This window comes from Bactrocera dorsalis, chromosome 1 (genome assembly GCF_023373825.1).
Source record: "Bactrocera dorsalis isolate Fly_Bdor chromosome 1, ASM2337382v1, whole genome shotgun sequence".
Lineage (NCBI taxonomy): Eukaryota > Metazoa > Arthropoda > Insecta > Diptera > Tephritidae > Bactrocera > Bactrocera dorsalis.
The window spans coordinates 43,263,626-43,279,158 of NC_064303.1; the positions used below are offsets into that span (position 1 = coordinate 43,263,626).

At 44.0% G+C, this 15,533-nt stretch overlaps 2 protein-coding genes across 4 annotated transcripts; both read left to right on the top strand.

Moving 5' to 3' along the window:
* Positions 1-1,022: 1,022 nt before the first annotated feature.
* On the top strand, positions 1,023-2,917 carry LOC125777630 (uncharacterized). The gene is made up of 2 exons (XM_049452720.1): positions 1,023-1,138; positions 1,401-2,917. Exon 2 carries the CDS (start codon positions 1,418-1,420, stop codon positions 2,915-2,917), a length of 1,500 nt encoding a protein of 499 aa, XP_049308677.1. The 5' UTR covers positions 1,023-1,138; positions 1,401-1,417.
* Positions 2,477-8,285, top strand: LOC125780328 (uncharacterized). 3 transcript variants are annotated; one of them, XM_049462414.1, is made up of 2 exons: positions 2,477-7,542; positions 7,620-8,285. In XM_049462414.1, the coding sequence occupies exon 1, from the start codon at positions 4,000-4,002 to the stop codon at positions 7,027-7,029; it is 3,030 nt and encodes a 1,009-aa protein (XP_049318371.1). In that variant the 5' UTR covers positions 2,477-3,999; the 3' UTR covers positions 7,030-7,542; positions 7,620-8,285. The 3 variants fall into 3 exon arrangements, with proteins under 3 accessions (XP_049318371.1, XP_049318370.1, XP_049318369.1); XM_049462413.1 differs by having other exon boundaries at positions 2,477-7,551; positions 7,620-8,283; XM_049462412.1 differs by having other exon boundaries at positions 2,477-7,562; positions 7,620-8,278.
* The last annotated feature ends 7,248 nt before the right edge of the window (positions 8,286-15,533 follow it).

Here is a 15,533-nt window from a genome sequence, read left to right on the forward strand (position 1 = left end):
ACAAAACGAAAAAGCTTAGAGAAAAAGATAAGCATTGAATGGAATCATCACAAATTGTTGTACCGTCACCATCATTCGAACGTACGTGCGCTTCGTGCAAGACAATCTTTCACAAAAGGAAAGCACGGATGCTATGGTAAATATTTCGTTTTTAAATATTATGCGATTGTATTTTAATTTACTGTAATTTGTTTTTTTTACAGATGCGGCTAATATTGAAATCAGAGGGCGCAAAAGGGAGTGTGGACAGTATGTGTTACGGATTGCCAATGCTTTGTCCACACTCTAGTCACAATATTATAAAATTGCCAATGCACTGCCGACACTCTGATCACACTGTTATACAGTTACAACACTCTAGCCACGCTATAAATGGAAAATGTGGCTGGGTTCTTTTTTTTCTTCTTTCTGCAATCATAAAGCAGAGATAAAGAGATGTTTAACTCCTCTCTCACTGGAAGTGAGAGAACAATTGCTAAACGTCAAAACCTACTGAACTTTGACAGCTAATCGAGTTCAGTAGGTTTTGACGTTTAGCAATTGGAAACGAGCGATGGCCAGATTGAAATTTTACCCCAAAAATATGAAAACGGAGGGATTTGTTGCATCGTTCAAGACCACTTATAAAAAATGTAAAACAATGAAAATTAAGTAAATTTGTGATATTTAAAGGTATTTGATGAAATGTTTTGTAATTTGAAGCATCATAGTATTATTTTCAATGGAAAATGAATAAAAAAAATTTAATGAATGAGAGCTAACAAGCTTAAGTCCTTGTTTCGGGTATTGAAAGGTCAAAAATCAGTTCTTCTAATATACTTTAAAAAGATTTAAATAGTTTCTCCATATAATAAATAACCACTACATAGTAATTTTTATTCGTACTAAATGTTGGGTGTTTTAATTTAAAATGCCCAAAAATTCTTATTTTGTTCGATCTGGCCACAATGGAAAATGTTATAAAAAACGCTTATTTTGAGGCGCTCTCACACTGGAATAAGTTTAACAACCCTTTATCCCTGCATAAAGTGTATCAGTTCATTTCATCAACATTGGTTTTTTTTGAATAATAATCGGAGGCAATCGGGCACATCATTTAACATACATCAAAAATATAAATCATCTTAAAAACTATTATGTAAGACAATTTTTATATAATTAATATTTAATTGTAATAATTCAAAGGCTGTGTATAAAGTGAGGGCTGATATATTAGATCAGTCCTCATGATAATAAACGTGGGGTGCTACACCCAAAACCAGAACTTAATCTCGGCAATCTTAAACATTATGGTCCTTCGAGCCGGATCATCTCACGTTTGTTCTCCGCGGTTTTTGTGTTTTCCAGTTAATTCCTTGTGACTTTTTCTTTTGATTTTTGGTACAATCTATATAATACAGTTTTTGCGTTTCAAATCATGTCCGATAACGAAAATTTCGAGGCACTCAATCCGGAGTGTAAAGATTCGGACGTACAATCGGTCAAATCGACACAAAGTCAAAAGACAACGGTGCTATCCGCACCTACACTCAACGTGCCTGTTACGTCAGGACGACAATCACCTGTGCACTCGGATGTGGACGAGACAGGTTCCATCAAACCCACTCGCTCGTCAAAACGTGCACAATCACCCGTACGGCTACCTGACGAGCTCGTGCTTAAAGCCAGATCACAAATCAATCGCGTTAAGGCACTCACTCTACACTTCAAGCAAATCGATAATTTCCGGGATAAGGACAGCTCTGCAATCAAGGCAATTCTACAATCAGCCGAGGAAGTACACAGGGCTTTCCTCAAAGAGCACTCGTTTCTGGAAATTACCTGGCCAGTGGTACATCTCAACCACGAGTATTTTGCGAATGATGTTTACACACAAGAAGCAAGCATCATCTGCGATATTCGCCAACTCGCTGCAGTCCGTCTTCAGCCAATCGACACTCATGCACCTCAGTCATATCGTGAAGCAGTACAGCCTCAGCCAAAGTTACCAAAGCTGCCGCTGCCGAACTTTGATGGTGGTTACCAGCACTGGACCTCGTTCTGCTCTCTCTTCCAGTCAATGGTAATCAACAACTCAACACTCACAGATCTTGAGCGACTGCATTATTTGCGAGTTGCCGTTACTGGTCCAGCACTCGAGCTCATCTCACACATCCCGGTTACTGAAACTGCGTTTTCAACAACCTGGACAGCACTCAAAGAGCGCTACGGGAACAAGCGAGTTCTCATCGACGCTCAACTCGCACATCTGCTGCAAGAACACTCAGCCACTCAAAAACAGAAAGAATCTGCCGAATTTCTGCAGCAACTCATCTCTGGGGTAGATTCAGCACTCAACGCACTCGCACTCATTGGCCAATCAACAGACAATTGGGATTGTCTGGTAGTTTATTCCACCATCAAGCAACTCTCAAGCCGCACTCGCGAACTGTGGGAATCCTCAGTTAGCAATCAAGCGACATACCCAACCTACACGCAACTCAAGGACTTTATCAGTCAGCGGGCTCGCACTCTCGAGAACACAGAGTCAGCTCGTCAGCAATCAACTGCCAGCACCTCAAGCAATCAGCAAAAACCAAAAAGCTCACTTCACCCTACCGCACGCAAAACTGCCACTCAGCCAGCTCAGCAAGACTCGTGTTATCAATGCGATTGCTGCTTTGGAGCGCACTTCATCACTTCATGCCAAAAGTTCCGCACTCTGTCACCTCAAGATCGTCGTGAAGTAGTTATCCAACGACGCATCTGCAAGAACTGTATGGGAAGACACAACCTTGCATCGTGCAAAAGTTCTGCGCGGTGCAAGATTTGCAATCGCAATCACCACTCAATGTTGCACGAAGCAGCTACAGCAACAAGTCTGCCAGCTGCTACAATTAAAATCGAGCCACGCAAATTCACTGACAATCAACAATAGGATGTTTGTGCAGCCTCCAATAACTCATGTCAATCCAACCACTCAATTCAATCATCACTCAACTCCGCCACGCACTCATCAACTGCAATCACTTTATTAGCTACTGCAAAAGCACTAATCATCACGCCGATTCAGCAAATCAACGTTAGAATTCTGATCGACTCTGGGTCAGAAATTTCACTCGTCTCTGAACATCTCATCACGCAAGCTTCAATTAAAAGACGTCACTCATCAGTTACCATCACGGGAATCGGCGGTAAGAATGTCATTACATCAAAGGGGTCAGCTGACCTCATACTCAAGGCAAGTCACTCTGACACAACTGTGCAAATCGTTGCTCAGATTTTACCAATTCTTACTGTCCGTTCACCATCATCACGCACGTCATCTGAACCATGGACTAATCCACACCATATCAAGCTTGCAGATCCGAGTTTCTTTCTGCCTCAACCAGTGGACATCATCATCGGCGCTGATTTTTTCGGTCGAATTATTAAACCAGACATCATCAGGTACCCGTCAATCGCTTCAATTGCTCAACTTTCAATTTTCGGCTGGCTTATCATTGGACCAGCAGCACTCACATCAACTCAGCAGCCTCGTCTCTCACTCATCACCACCTCAAACAGTAGACCAGAAAGCAATCTCGACGAGTTGCTCACTCGATTCTGGATTCAAGAAGAAGTTCCAGAGCAATCGGTCAGTGAACTGACCCCAGAAGAAGAGCAATGTGAAACACACTTCAAAACGACCCATCAACGAGACCAAACGGGGCGATACATCGTCCGACTGCCAGTCATCTCAGAAAAATTGAATCTTGGAAATTCGTACAACCCAGCACATCGACGGCTACAGCAAATCAGCAAGAAACTCAACACCAACCAAGAATACAAGCAACTCTACACAGAATTTATGCAAGTCTACGAAGACATGGGACACATGACTGCCGTATCAAACACTCCAACTTCACTCAATACTGACAATGACATTGAATCAGCTGATTTCACCACCGAGATGACCTTAGCACATGATACTTCGGTATCAGGAGGGTTGAGGGTCTCAAACGGTGAGTCAGCTGTTAAATGTCACCAGCGTACTCAATCAGTATACTATCTGCCACATCACGGAGTGTTACGTCCCGACAGTGTCAGCACCAAACTCAGAGTCGTCTTCGACGGCTCGTGTGTCACCACATCAGGAAATCACTCAACGATTTCCTGCACATCGGAGCAAAAATTCAACTTGATATCACCGACGTACTTCTATACGTCCGACAACACCAATACATCGTCTCGACAGACATTGAAAAAATGTTCCGGCAAATCAACGTACACCCAGACGACTGGGACTTGCAACGCATTCTTTGGTTCAATAATAATAAAGAGATTACGCCATATAATCTCACCACAGTCACCTACGGCACGAGATCAGCACCGTTCCTTGCCGTCCGAGTCCTTCAACAACTCATGGAGGACGAAGGAAAAAATTATCCACTCGCAGTACCTGCACTCAAGTACGGCAGATATGTCGACGATATTTTCGGCGGAGCTGATAACACTTCTGAGCTAAAAGCAATCGCCAATCAATTAAAACAAATCTGCACGGCGGGCGGTTTCCCACTCGCCAAGTGGCAATCAAACAGCGAAGAAGTACTCAATTTCATTTCACCAGCTGGAGCATGTGATGAACCGCACCAGCTTGGAGACTGCACGAGCGAACTGCTAGGATTGTATTGGCACGCAAAGTCGGACAATCTTAGATTCTTCATGAAAAGACACTCGGACAATCAAAACAAGTCCTCCAAACGAACAATCTTATCTGAGGTGGCTCAGATCTTCGATCCACTGGGATTTTTATCCCCGCTCACAATCAAGGCAAAGATGCTGCTGCAGGAATTGTGGTTGCAAAAAATCGGTTGGGATCACCAGGTCCCGTCGAAAGTATTGCAATCATGGCAATCGCTGCAACTCGAACTTCAACAAATCGACACACTCAACATTCCACGCTGGATTAACACTTCAAAGGCCACGAATTGTGAATTCCACGGGTTTTGCGACGCATCTCAGCTCGCAATGGCAGCAGCAATCTACGTCACTGTCCACTCAGCATCCGGAGAGACACTCACGACACTCCTTTGCGCAAAGACAAAAGTAGCACCACTCAAACGACTCACTATCCCGCGACTAGAACTATCAGCAGCGCTGCTACTATCGAAATTAATAACTTACGTCAAAGCCACTCTACAAGTTGACGCACAATCAACCACTCTCTGGACTGACTCATTAGTCACACTCACGTGGATTCGATCACATGCGTCACGCTGGAAGGATTACGTACGGAACCGAGTTGTCAACATCCAACAACTCACCACAGATTGCAACTGGCGGTATGTTCCGGGCAAACAAAACCCAGCTGACTGTGCATCTCGAGGCATCACTCTCGCTCAGCTATCATCACACTCACTGTGGTGGACGGGACCACCATGGCTCTCAAAGTCACAATGCCACTGGCCTCGGCAGCCAGACACTCAGGACGACACCACTAGTCAAGAAGCTCGTCCAAGTCTCACTCTTGTCATGACAACCACTCAGCCGATTAATCAATGGGAATTGATCTACAGGTATTCAAATTTACGCACTCTCATTCACGTCACTGCTACAATTTTCAGAGCTATTGACACACTCAAACGAATACCGGGGTCATCTCTTGCCGCACCACTCACCCCAACAGACATTGAGAGAGCAACAATCTACTGGGCAAAGTCAACTCAAGCAGCGTATTTTTCACTCGAGTTGCATCAACTCAAGGCCGATCGTGCACTACCTGCAAATCATCCGTTTCACCGACTGACTGCATTTATCGACGAACACGGAGTCTTGCGAGTTGGTGGGCGACTCGCTAATTCCACACTCACGTACAGTCAACAGCATCCAATCATTCTGCCAAGACATTCTACACTCACATCATTAGTCATCTACAACGCACACCTCCGTACTATGCACGGTGGCACTCAACTAACAATGGCAGAAGTTCGACAATCATACTGGATTGTTGGTGGAAGACCAGCAATCAAAACACTCATACTACGCTGTATGAAATGCGCTCGCCACAGGGGTAAACGAGCAAAGCAACTCATGGGCCAGTTGCCTACGGTAAGGGTTCAACCATCAAGAGCATTTTTCCACACTGGTGTGGATTATGCTGGACCAATCACAATCAAATCATGGAGAGGCCGAGGCGCCAAACAATTTAAAGGCTGGATTTGTGTATTTGTTTGTATGAGCACATCAGCTGTGCACATTGAAGTGGCAACTGACTACACTTCTGACACATTCATTGCTGCGTACAGACGGTTCACCGCACGCAGAGGCATCTGCCACACTCTTTACTCAGACTGCGGCACAACATTTCTTGGTGCAGATGCCACACTCAAAAAATTATTCACTCAAGGCTCATCAGAAAGCACATCAATCGCCTCACTCCTACTGAATGACGGCACTCAGTGGCAATTCAATCCACCTGCAGCACCGCACATGGGCGGCAAGTGGGAAGCAGCGGTAAAGTCAATCAAATTTCATCTCACTCGAGCAATTGGGGACACATCATACTCACTCGATGAAATTATGACTTTACTCACACAAATCGAAGCCATCCTCAACTCAAGGCCACTAGAACCACTCAGCGATGATCCTGAAGACCTCGCAGCACTCACGCCAGGCCACTTTTTGATTGGCCAAGCACTCACAACACTTCCAGAACCCACTCTACAACCAATCAATATCGCGCGACTATCACGATGGCAGATGATACAGCATCAGCTTCAACGATTCTGGAAGCACTGGTCAACATCATACTTACAACGACAACTCGCTACGACGAAATGGTGGCACCGAAACAATCAGTTAGAAATTGGCTCACTCGTATTACTCGCTGACGAGAGGTTTCCGCCGTGCAAGTGGCCACTTGCAAGAATCACTCAACTGCATCCTGGCGCAGATGGATGCACCAGAGTTGTTACACTTAAAACTGCAACTACCACTCTCGTCAGACCGATCACAAAGTTGGCAATCCTTCCACAGGGCAACAAAATCAAATCAGAAGCACGCTCCTGATGGTGGGCGGAATGTTACGGATTGCCAATGCTTTGTCCACACTCTAGTCACAATATTATAAAATTGCCAATGCACTGCCGACACTCTGATCACACTGTTATACAGTTACAACACTCTAGCCACGCTATAAATGGAAAATGTGGCTGGGTTCTTTTTTTTCTTCTTTCTGCAATCATAAAGTGTATCAGTTCATTTCATCAACATTGGTTTTTTTTGAATAATAATCGGAGGCAATCGGGCACATCATTTAACATACATCAAAAATATAAATCATCTTAAAAACTATTATGTAAGACAATTTTTATATAATTAATATTTAATTGTAATAATTCAAAGGCTGTGTATAAAGTGAGGGCTGATATATTAGATCAGTCCTCATGATAATAAACGTGGGGTGCTACACCCAAAACCAGAACTTAATCTCGGCAATCTTAAACAGTATGTTTTCTGACGATCTAATATACCGCTACAATTTAGAGAGGTGCAAGGGAAGGAATCCCTACTAAAGCTAAAGTGCGTAGAGTAAGTTTTTGGTAAGTCTTTTTACTGATATATATTTGAATTCCTTAACTTATAACTTTTCATTTTAGAAATAATTCCTGAAAAGGACAAAAACACTATCTGTGGGGAGCTCTGGAGATTTGTGACCTTAAGCCACAATCGTTTTTAACAAAAAACATAAACTTAAGGCTAAATTAATATAAGTTTTCTTATTATTAATTACATATACATATATATATTAGCTTTATGTTGTAAATATTAGTTTTAAGTTGAACATTAGTTCTAAGTTGTCCATATTAGTTTTAAGTCGATGTTTCTAATGTCACTTTTAAAAATATGAATTACTATAATTTAAATTTTTATACTGAAATAACCTTAATTTTATGTTTAAGTAAATGTTTATTATTAAATAAAACGAAATAATAAAAAAACTGAATTTTATTTAAAAGAATTAAATTTGCTAGAAGTAACAAATGGGTAACAGATAGGGTTGTTACTGCTTGTTCTTGCTAACATGCTTATATGTTAAAGGTAACAAAATGATAACGAAAATAATAACACTAACAGATATTCGGGTAACAAATACTTTTTTTTATCCATAACACATAGGTAAGCTATGCGCTAACAAAATAATTTTTACCCGTAACATACTGTGAAGAGATTTGCTAACAAATGTGTGTATTCTGTTAGAACAAGGCAGCATGCGATATTTGCCATTGGTTAGAGCGAGGTAACCATTGAACATCAAATAGCTATGTGTTACTTTTTTCAATAATAACAAATCGCTTACACGTTTGTTAACAGCTACCCGTCTTGCAGGGCAATAATTGTTACGGGGCATCTCCACAAGGATAAAATTTATGTCATACTAACTGTCAAATCTATTGCCATTCCCATTGCCAAATCAGTGTGTGGCCATTTGTTGTCATGACATAATCAAAATTAGCGTTTTTTACAGCATTTTCCAGTATGGCCAGATTGAACGAAATAATAATTTTTGGGCATTTACCAACGCCCAACATTTAGTATGTATAAAAATTACTATATAGTGGTTATTTATTATATGGGGAAAATATTTTAATCTTTTTAAAGTATATTAAAACAACTGACTTTTGGCCTTTCAATACCAAAGAAAAGGATTTAAGCTTGTTAGCTCTCAATCATTAAAAGTTTTTAATAATTTTCCATTGAAAATAATATTATGATGCTTGAAACTACAAAACGTTTCATCAAATACCTATAAATTTCACAAATTTATTTAATTTTCATTGTTTTACATTTTTGAGGTTGTACTTCTTATACGAGTTCGGAAAAGGTTGCGCTAAATGCATATTGCGCAACCTTGTCTGCGAAGATGTTCGAGTAGCAAGGGAAGCGGTGACAATCGGCGATCGATTGTTAGTTTCTTTGGGCACAGCTCGGATTTTCTACCACCAACACAACGTTGCCATGCTTATGCCATTGTTGTTTTTTTAGAACAATGTTTCAATTTTTGGTTGGTGACATATTCACATGTGTGCGCATATGTATGTTTGTATTTTTTTTTTTTTTCCGAAGGGGGAATCTTCTAAAGATACTACCAGGGTGGGACTGGTAGCATGCACGATTCATATTGTCCGCTAGGGTGCACCTCTTTCGGGACCACGCCCAGACAGTAATAGTTAACTATTCTGGACTTGCGAGACAATATGCCTACGTACTAAACCCTTAACTCCGGCTGCTGTAGCTTGAAGTCGGACCTGCGGGACCGCCGTTAGGCACTACTTCGCAGGACCAAGCTGGGCGATAACTGCCCCTTCACGACCTACCGCTCGGGTTATTCATGTGGTCTTACGCTTCTTCGCTGCCTCTCTTTTGTTCTAAGTTCTAGGAGCGCTATTGCGGCCCACTCTTTCATTTTAGCCCACACCAGCTGTGATCGCAGCATGTGACTCACTATGTTATCGGGCGTTATGCTTTCATTTGTCAGCTTTTTTATGGTCTCTCTCTCTGCTACATACCTGGAGCAGGTGAAAAAGACGTGCTCTGCGTTTTCTGCGGCATTTCCGCAGAAGGAACATTGTGTTTCGTCATCGTGGCCAAATTTGTGTAGGTATTCCCTGAAACAGCCATGGCCCGATAAGAACTGCGTTAAGTAGAAATCTGTCTCCCCGTGTTGTCTGTCAATCCAAGCTGATACATTTGTAATTAATTTATGGGTCCATCTTCCTTTATCTGCCGCATCCCATTGCTTTTGCCACTCATCGAGACTTGACTTCCTCTCCTTTTTACGCTCGTCGACCGTTAGGCGCCTATTCATTGCTTTTGTTTTGCGGTAGACTCTGCTTAACTCAGAGGCCATTATATCCGGTGGCATAAGACCAGATATGATAGTACTCGCCTCGTGCGACACCGTTCTAAACGCACAGGCAACTCTCAGGGCGCATAACCTGGACGCAGCCTTTGCCATATTTACACAAGTTTTTTGACGCAGGGCTGTCCCCCATATGGGAGCTGCGTACATAAGCATTGACTGGCTAACTTTGGCCAACAGAGCTCTCCTTTTTTGACTTGGGCCACCAATGTTTGCCATGATCCTCGACAGAGCCGCAGTCACTTTAGCCGCCTTACCACAGGCCTTTTCAATATGCGCCTTGAAATTGAGCCTCGTATCGATCATAACGCCAAGGTACCTCAAAGAACTTTGCGTTACAACGTTATACCCATCAATGTTCAATGTGACCGTTTCTAGCCTTTTTCTGCTCGTGATGAGCACTGCCTCTGTTTTTTCACCCGCAAGCTGCAGCTTATTACTCGTAAGCCAGTCTTTGATTTTCGACACGGTCTCATTGCATACGTTCTGTATTTGCAAGAGTTCGTTAGCTACGATCGTTACAGCAATGTCGTCCGCATAGCCAATTATCTGTGCTTCTTTTGGCAGCGGTAATCGTAACACCCCATCGTACAGCACATTCCAAAGTAATGGACCTAGTACGGAGCCTTGTGGTACTCCACCTGTCACCGTGAAGGTTTTTGGACCTGCATCGGTATCGTATAACAGTAGTCTGTCAGACAGATAGCTGCTAATTGTCCTCAGAAGATACCCCGGGGTGTTTCTTGCCTCTAATGCTCTCAGTATATGTGGCCAGTATAACGAGTTAAAAGCGTTTTTCACGTCCAGCGTAACAACTGCGCAGTATTTTTTATCACCAAACATCCATCTGGTGCCCTCTATGGCTTTGGCCGCAATGTCCGTCACTTTTCCAACTGCGTCTAAAGTGGACCGACGCCTTCTGAATCCAAATTGGTTTTCAGATAACCCAGGAGACTCTTCTTCTAGGTGGCGTTCTAGTCGTGTGCAGATCAATCTTTCTAGTATTTTTGCCATCGTGTCGATCATGCAGAGTGGGCGATACGCACTCGGCTCTCCAGCCGGTTTGTTCGGCTTTTGTAGAAGAACCAGCCGTTGTTTCTTCCATACCTTCGGGAAAATTCCTTCATTCAGACATCGTGTGTAGAGTTCGGCGAATGCCCTCTTTTTATGGCTGATGGCAATTTTCAGTGCCTTGTTCGGGGTGCCATCAAGTCCTGGAGTCTTTGCGTTGCCAAATCTCTCTGCCACTTCCATTACCTCCTTCTCGCTTACAATTGCAGATTCTATCATGGATTCTATCGAACCCCGTCCATTCTTTTCGAAAGTATTTCTACTGCCGGTATTGAGCAGCACTGCGTCTAACACAGAAAACGCTTTGAGTAGAGCATTACCCCGTCTGTTTGTGAGGCTGCTACCCCATTCAATTGCCCATGCGTTGAAATCGCCTGCTATCACGGCGTAGTGAGGGCGTCTCGTACTAGCTCATCGAGAATTCTTTCATAGAATTATATTATTAGTAGAAATATATGCCACCTATTTTCGCTCGTGTATAGTAAGATCTTCCCAGAAGCGGTTTATCTTGGAAGGCGTTGCCCCCACAGGCCCATATGGCAACTTTCTTTTCCTTGTCGGAGATCCACGTGCCAGCGCTTATGTTTTTATATTGCTCGCACACTATCGCCACATCTATCTTTTTTTCGAATATAGTTTGTTTCAGCAGCTCTTGAGCCGCTTCGCAGTGGTTTAGGTTGATTTGGACAACTCTCATTTTGTCTTTTTACACGCCGCTTGATATAGTGGACACTTCCAGCTTCCGATCCGGTGTCCGGTCTCTTTTTTCCCGCTGCTTTTGCATGCTGCACACGATGGGCTTTTGTAACATTCCTTTGCGAAATGTCCCTTTTCACCACATTTGGCACAACATGTGCTTCGATCTTCCTCACTCTTGCATGCCCTCGCCAGATGACCGTATTCCAGGCACCTGAAACACTTTCTGAGGTTCAGCTTTTCCCTAATTCTGCAGACCACCCATCCAATCTTGAGCTTATGAGCGTCAAGCAGCCGTTTTGAATCCGCTGCGGGAAGGCTGATGACTGCCGTCTGCGTGCCCGCGTATGCCTGTCTGATGGTTTTGATGGCATTTACATCAATGGAACTCAGCTCTTTAATTTGTGAGCGTATTGCCACCGCTATGTCCTCTTTGGTGGTGATTTCGTCCAGGTCTCTGATCTCCACTGTTACCTCGTGGGTTAGGGTTCTTATTTTCGCCTGGTCGCCTAGGACTTTGCATATCTCCCTTTCATATGCTCCCGTGTTTTCCATCTGGGCCTTCTTCATTTTAAGCAGTATTTCCCCTTTTGTCGTTTTCCGAATCCGCGAAACGTTCTCGCCAAGCTCTTTCAGAGCATCTTCCTTTTTGACGGCTCTAAGCATATCGCTGTACGACATGTTTCCCGTGCGCGCAATGATAATTGCATCGGGCCTCGGACGTGGGGCAAAAACAGCCTTTTTAATCGGGTTTTGTGTTTTTCGTTTCACTTGTTTCCATTCATCTGCCTTTTCCTCTCCCTTCCGTTCTTTTATAGGAACCATTTCTTCATTCCTCTTACACGCGGTGCTCCTCTTTTGGACTTCCTCTTGGCTGGCTATTTTTTTGGGCGGGGTTTTACGCGTCAGCTGCTCATCCTCGCGGGGTCTTTTCGACGTTGAGTCTGTTCCTGTAAGCCTTACGGGGGCATTTCGTCTGCTTTCCTTGACTCTGTTGTACTCGCTTTGGGCGCGTGCGTGGAGTCTTGTGACTGAAGTAAGTAGATCACGGATCTGGTTATTAATCGATCTTTGAGGCTGTTTCATTGCTTCTGTTAGCCTTTTGATCATTTCTCCTAGTTCCGACATAGTGTCACCCTTCGGTTGCGTTGGTTCCAGTTGAGGCGTGCTGTCTTGCAGCGCAGGCGGTGACGACCTCGCTCTTACAGGTTTTTCAACAATTAGTGCCTGTTTTGGTGAACGCATCAATCTTGGTGCACGTTTGAATGGATCCGCTTCGCTAGATCCGCCAATCGTGGGCGTTTCCCTGGATAAATCAGTTCCTAAGGACATGTTGCCAGGGCTTTGAGTGCCGTTGCTCATCATGCAGTCAAGTACACTGCTGCACTGAGCACTTCGTAGGTTAAACCTATGGGCTAAAAGCAATGGTCTAGGAGTTAACCCGAACAAAACAGAACTGATGCTATTCACTAGCAAAACCAAAATACCACAGTTTCAACTTCCGGTACTAAACGGCACAACACTCACTCTATCCCCAACAGCTAAGTATTTGGGGGTGGAGATTGACGCCAAACTGTCCTGGAAAATAAATATAGAAAAAAGAATAAACAAAGCATACATGGCCTACTATACTTGTAAGAAAATTGTCAACAAGAATTGGGGCCTCAAACCAAGTATAATTATGTGGATGTACACGGCGGTCATAAGACCCATACTCACATATGGAGCTCTGGTATGGTGGCCAGCGCTAAACAAACTGTACAACATAAGAAAATTAAATGGAATACAAAGAGCAGCATGTGCGGGTGTTACAAGCGCGATCAGGTCATGTCCGACTGATGCGCTCAATGTGATCTTGCATCAACTACCAATGGACATTTTTATTCAAAAAACAGCAGCTATTGCGGCGATAAGAATAAAAGAATTGGGAGGTTGGAATCAGCAGAACTACGGACATAGCGTAATCCTAAACAAACTCACTATTAATAAATCAGACTACATTCTCCCAAAGCTGGATTTCAATAGGCACTTCCAGGTGAGGATACCATCTAGACGAGAATGGAGAAGAGGTTCAATTGCAGAGGAGGGTACCACCTCAGTCTATACCGACGGGTCCAAAATGGACTGCGGAGTGGGCACGGGGGTATTCTCCGCTGATCTGGGCATATCTCTCTCTATACGTCTACCGAACTCGGCTAGCATCTTCCAAGCAGAAGTACTAGGCATAGAAAAAGCCTGCGAAGTTCTATTAGAAAACCACGGGAATATACATAAAGCAACTATATTTACGGATAGCCAGGCGGCCCTCCTGGCATTGTCTTCACCCATGACAAATTCCAGTATAGTTCACAACTGCAAGAGAGCGCTAAGCTCAATAAAAGACAAGCTCCAGCTAAACTTGATCTGGGTTCCCGGCCACAGGAACATTTTCGGTAACGAAAAGGCAGATGAGTTGGCAAAGGCAGGAGCTTTCCTCAATGAATCCGAGGCGGAGCTCATACCGAGCCCGCTAGGATCGATCAAAGGAGAGATCAATAGACAATTTCAACAAATTGCTAACAACAGGTGGAAAGACACTACAAAATGCGTCATAGCTAAACAATTATGGCCAACATACGACAGGAAGAGAACCAACGACCTATTAAATAGGTCAAGGAAAAGTATATACAGAATAACAGCTACCACAACAGGGCACTGGCCATTTGGGGAACATGCGTCCAAAATGGGTATCCCCTACAACGACATCTGCCGTGGCTGCGGAGTAGCAGGGAACAAGGAAACAATCTTCCACTTTCTCTGCGAATGCCCAGCTCTGGCACAGATCCGACATAAAACACTCGGAATCCACCAAGCACCAAACCTTGAATGGATTTCCACCAAAAGCATATCGGACATAAGTAATTTCATCGAAACCTCAAAATGGTTTGAGAGAGAAGGTGGAACGTAACAGCAGATACAGGAGGTTCCACGAGCAGTGTATCAAAATGGCACATCAGTGCTAATTGAGCCCGATAGGGCTGCACTCCTACCTACCTACCTACCTACACTGCTGCTATTGGTTTTGGTGTTTTTTCTCAAATTATTCTCCATTGGTTTGTTTTTACAGCGCATCGTGTGTAGGGGGGCGGGCCGAAATAGACAGGAACGGGTGTACCCTCGGAGACTATGCTCCTACCCCAGCCTGTCCTTCGCTTTACCAGTCCCGGAAAACATGGACGGACCGGCGCTCGCCCGGGGCAACGCAGGCTACTACTCCTGCGCCCAATGCACACTCCCTGACCAGGGACCGAAGTGGCTGTTTACTGATACGCCACGCGGCTAACACCTCGGCAGAGCAAGCTCACATCACCCTTTTTATCCTAACAGCGGAGACATCGCTGCTAAGTTATCCAGGGACTCCCAGTGCGCCGCGCTGTGTACCGATCACGTTGTAATATCAGCCGCACCTAACATGGTGAACAGACGCTGACCAGGAAGCCGCACATTATGGGTCCGTCGCGCCTGGATTTTTTTTTATTACACAACATGCCCTTGCATGTTGTGGGGGACACATACTTCAAGGGGCGGTGTCGATTCGCCCACTGTCGCAGGAGTTTCAACGGTCTTGCTGGCCTTTATACCGCAACCTCCACTCCCGCCGCTTCTCGTCGGGGATTGCTTATTCGTTTAAACTTATTTCGCAACTAACCTGCTACTACAGGCCGTCCGGCTATCCGCGACCTGCCGACCCCCCCGGTCGCTTAAAGCTCAGCGACGGTGACTATTCCCACTGGAATTTGAAGTCCCACCGGGGATGTATGTATGTTTGTATGCTTGTGCATTATTGAAGTTATACTTCTTTTTCTTTCGTTTATGTTTAATTTCTGCGAATTCTCAACTATTT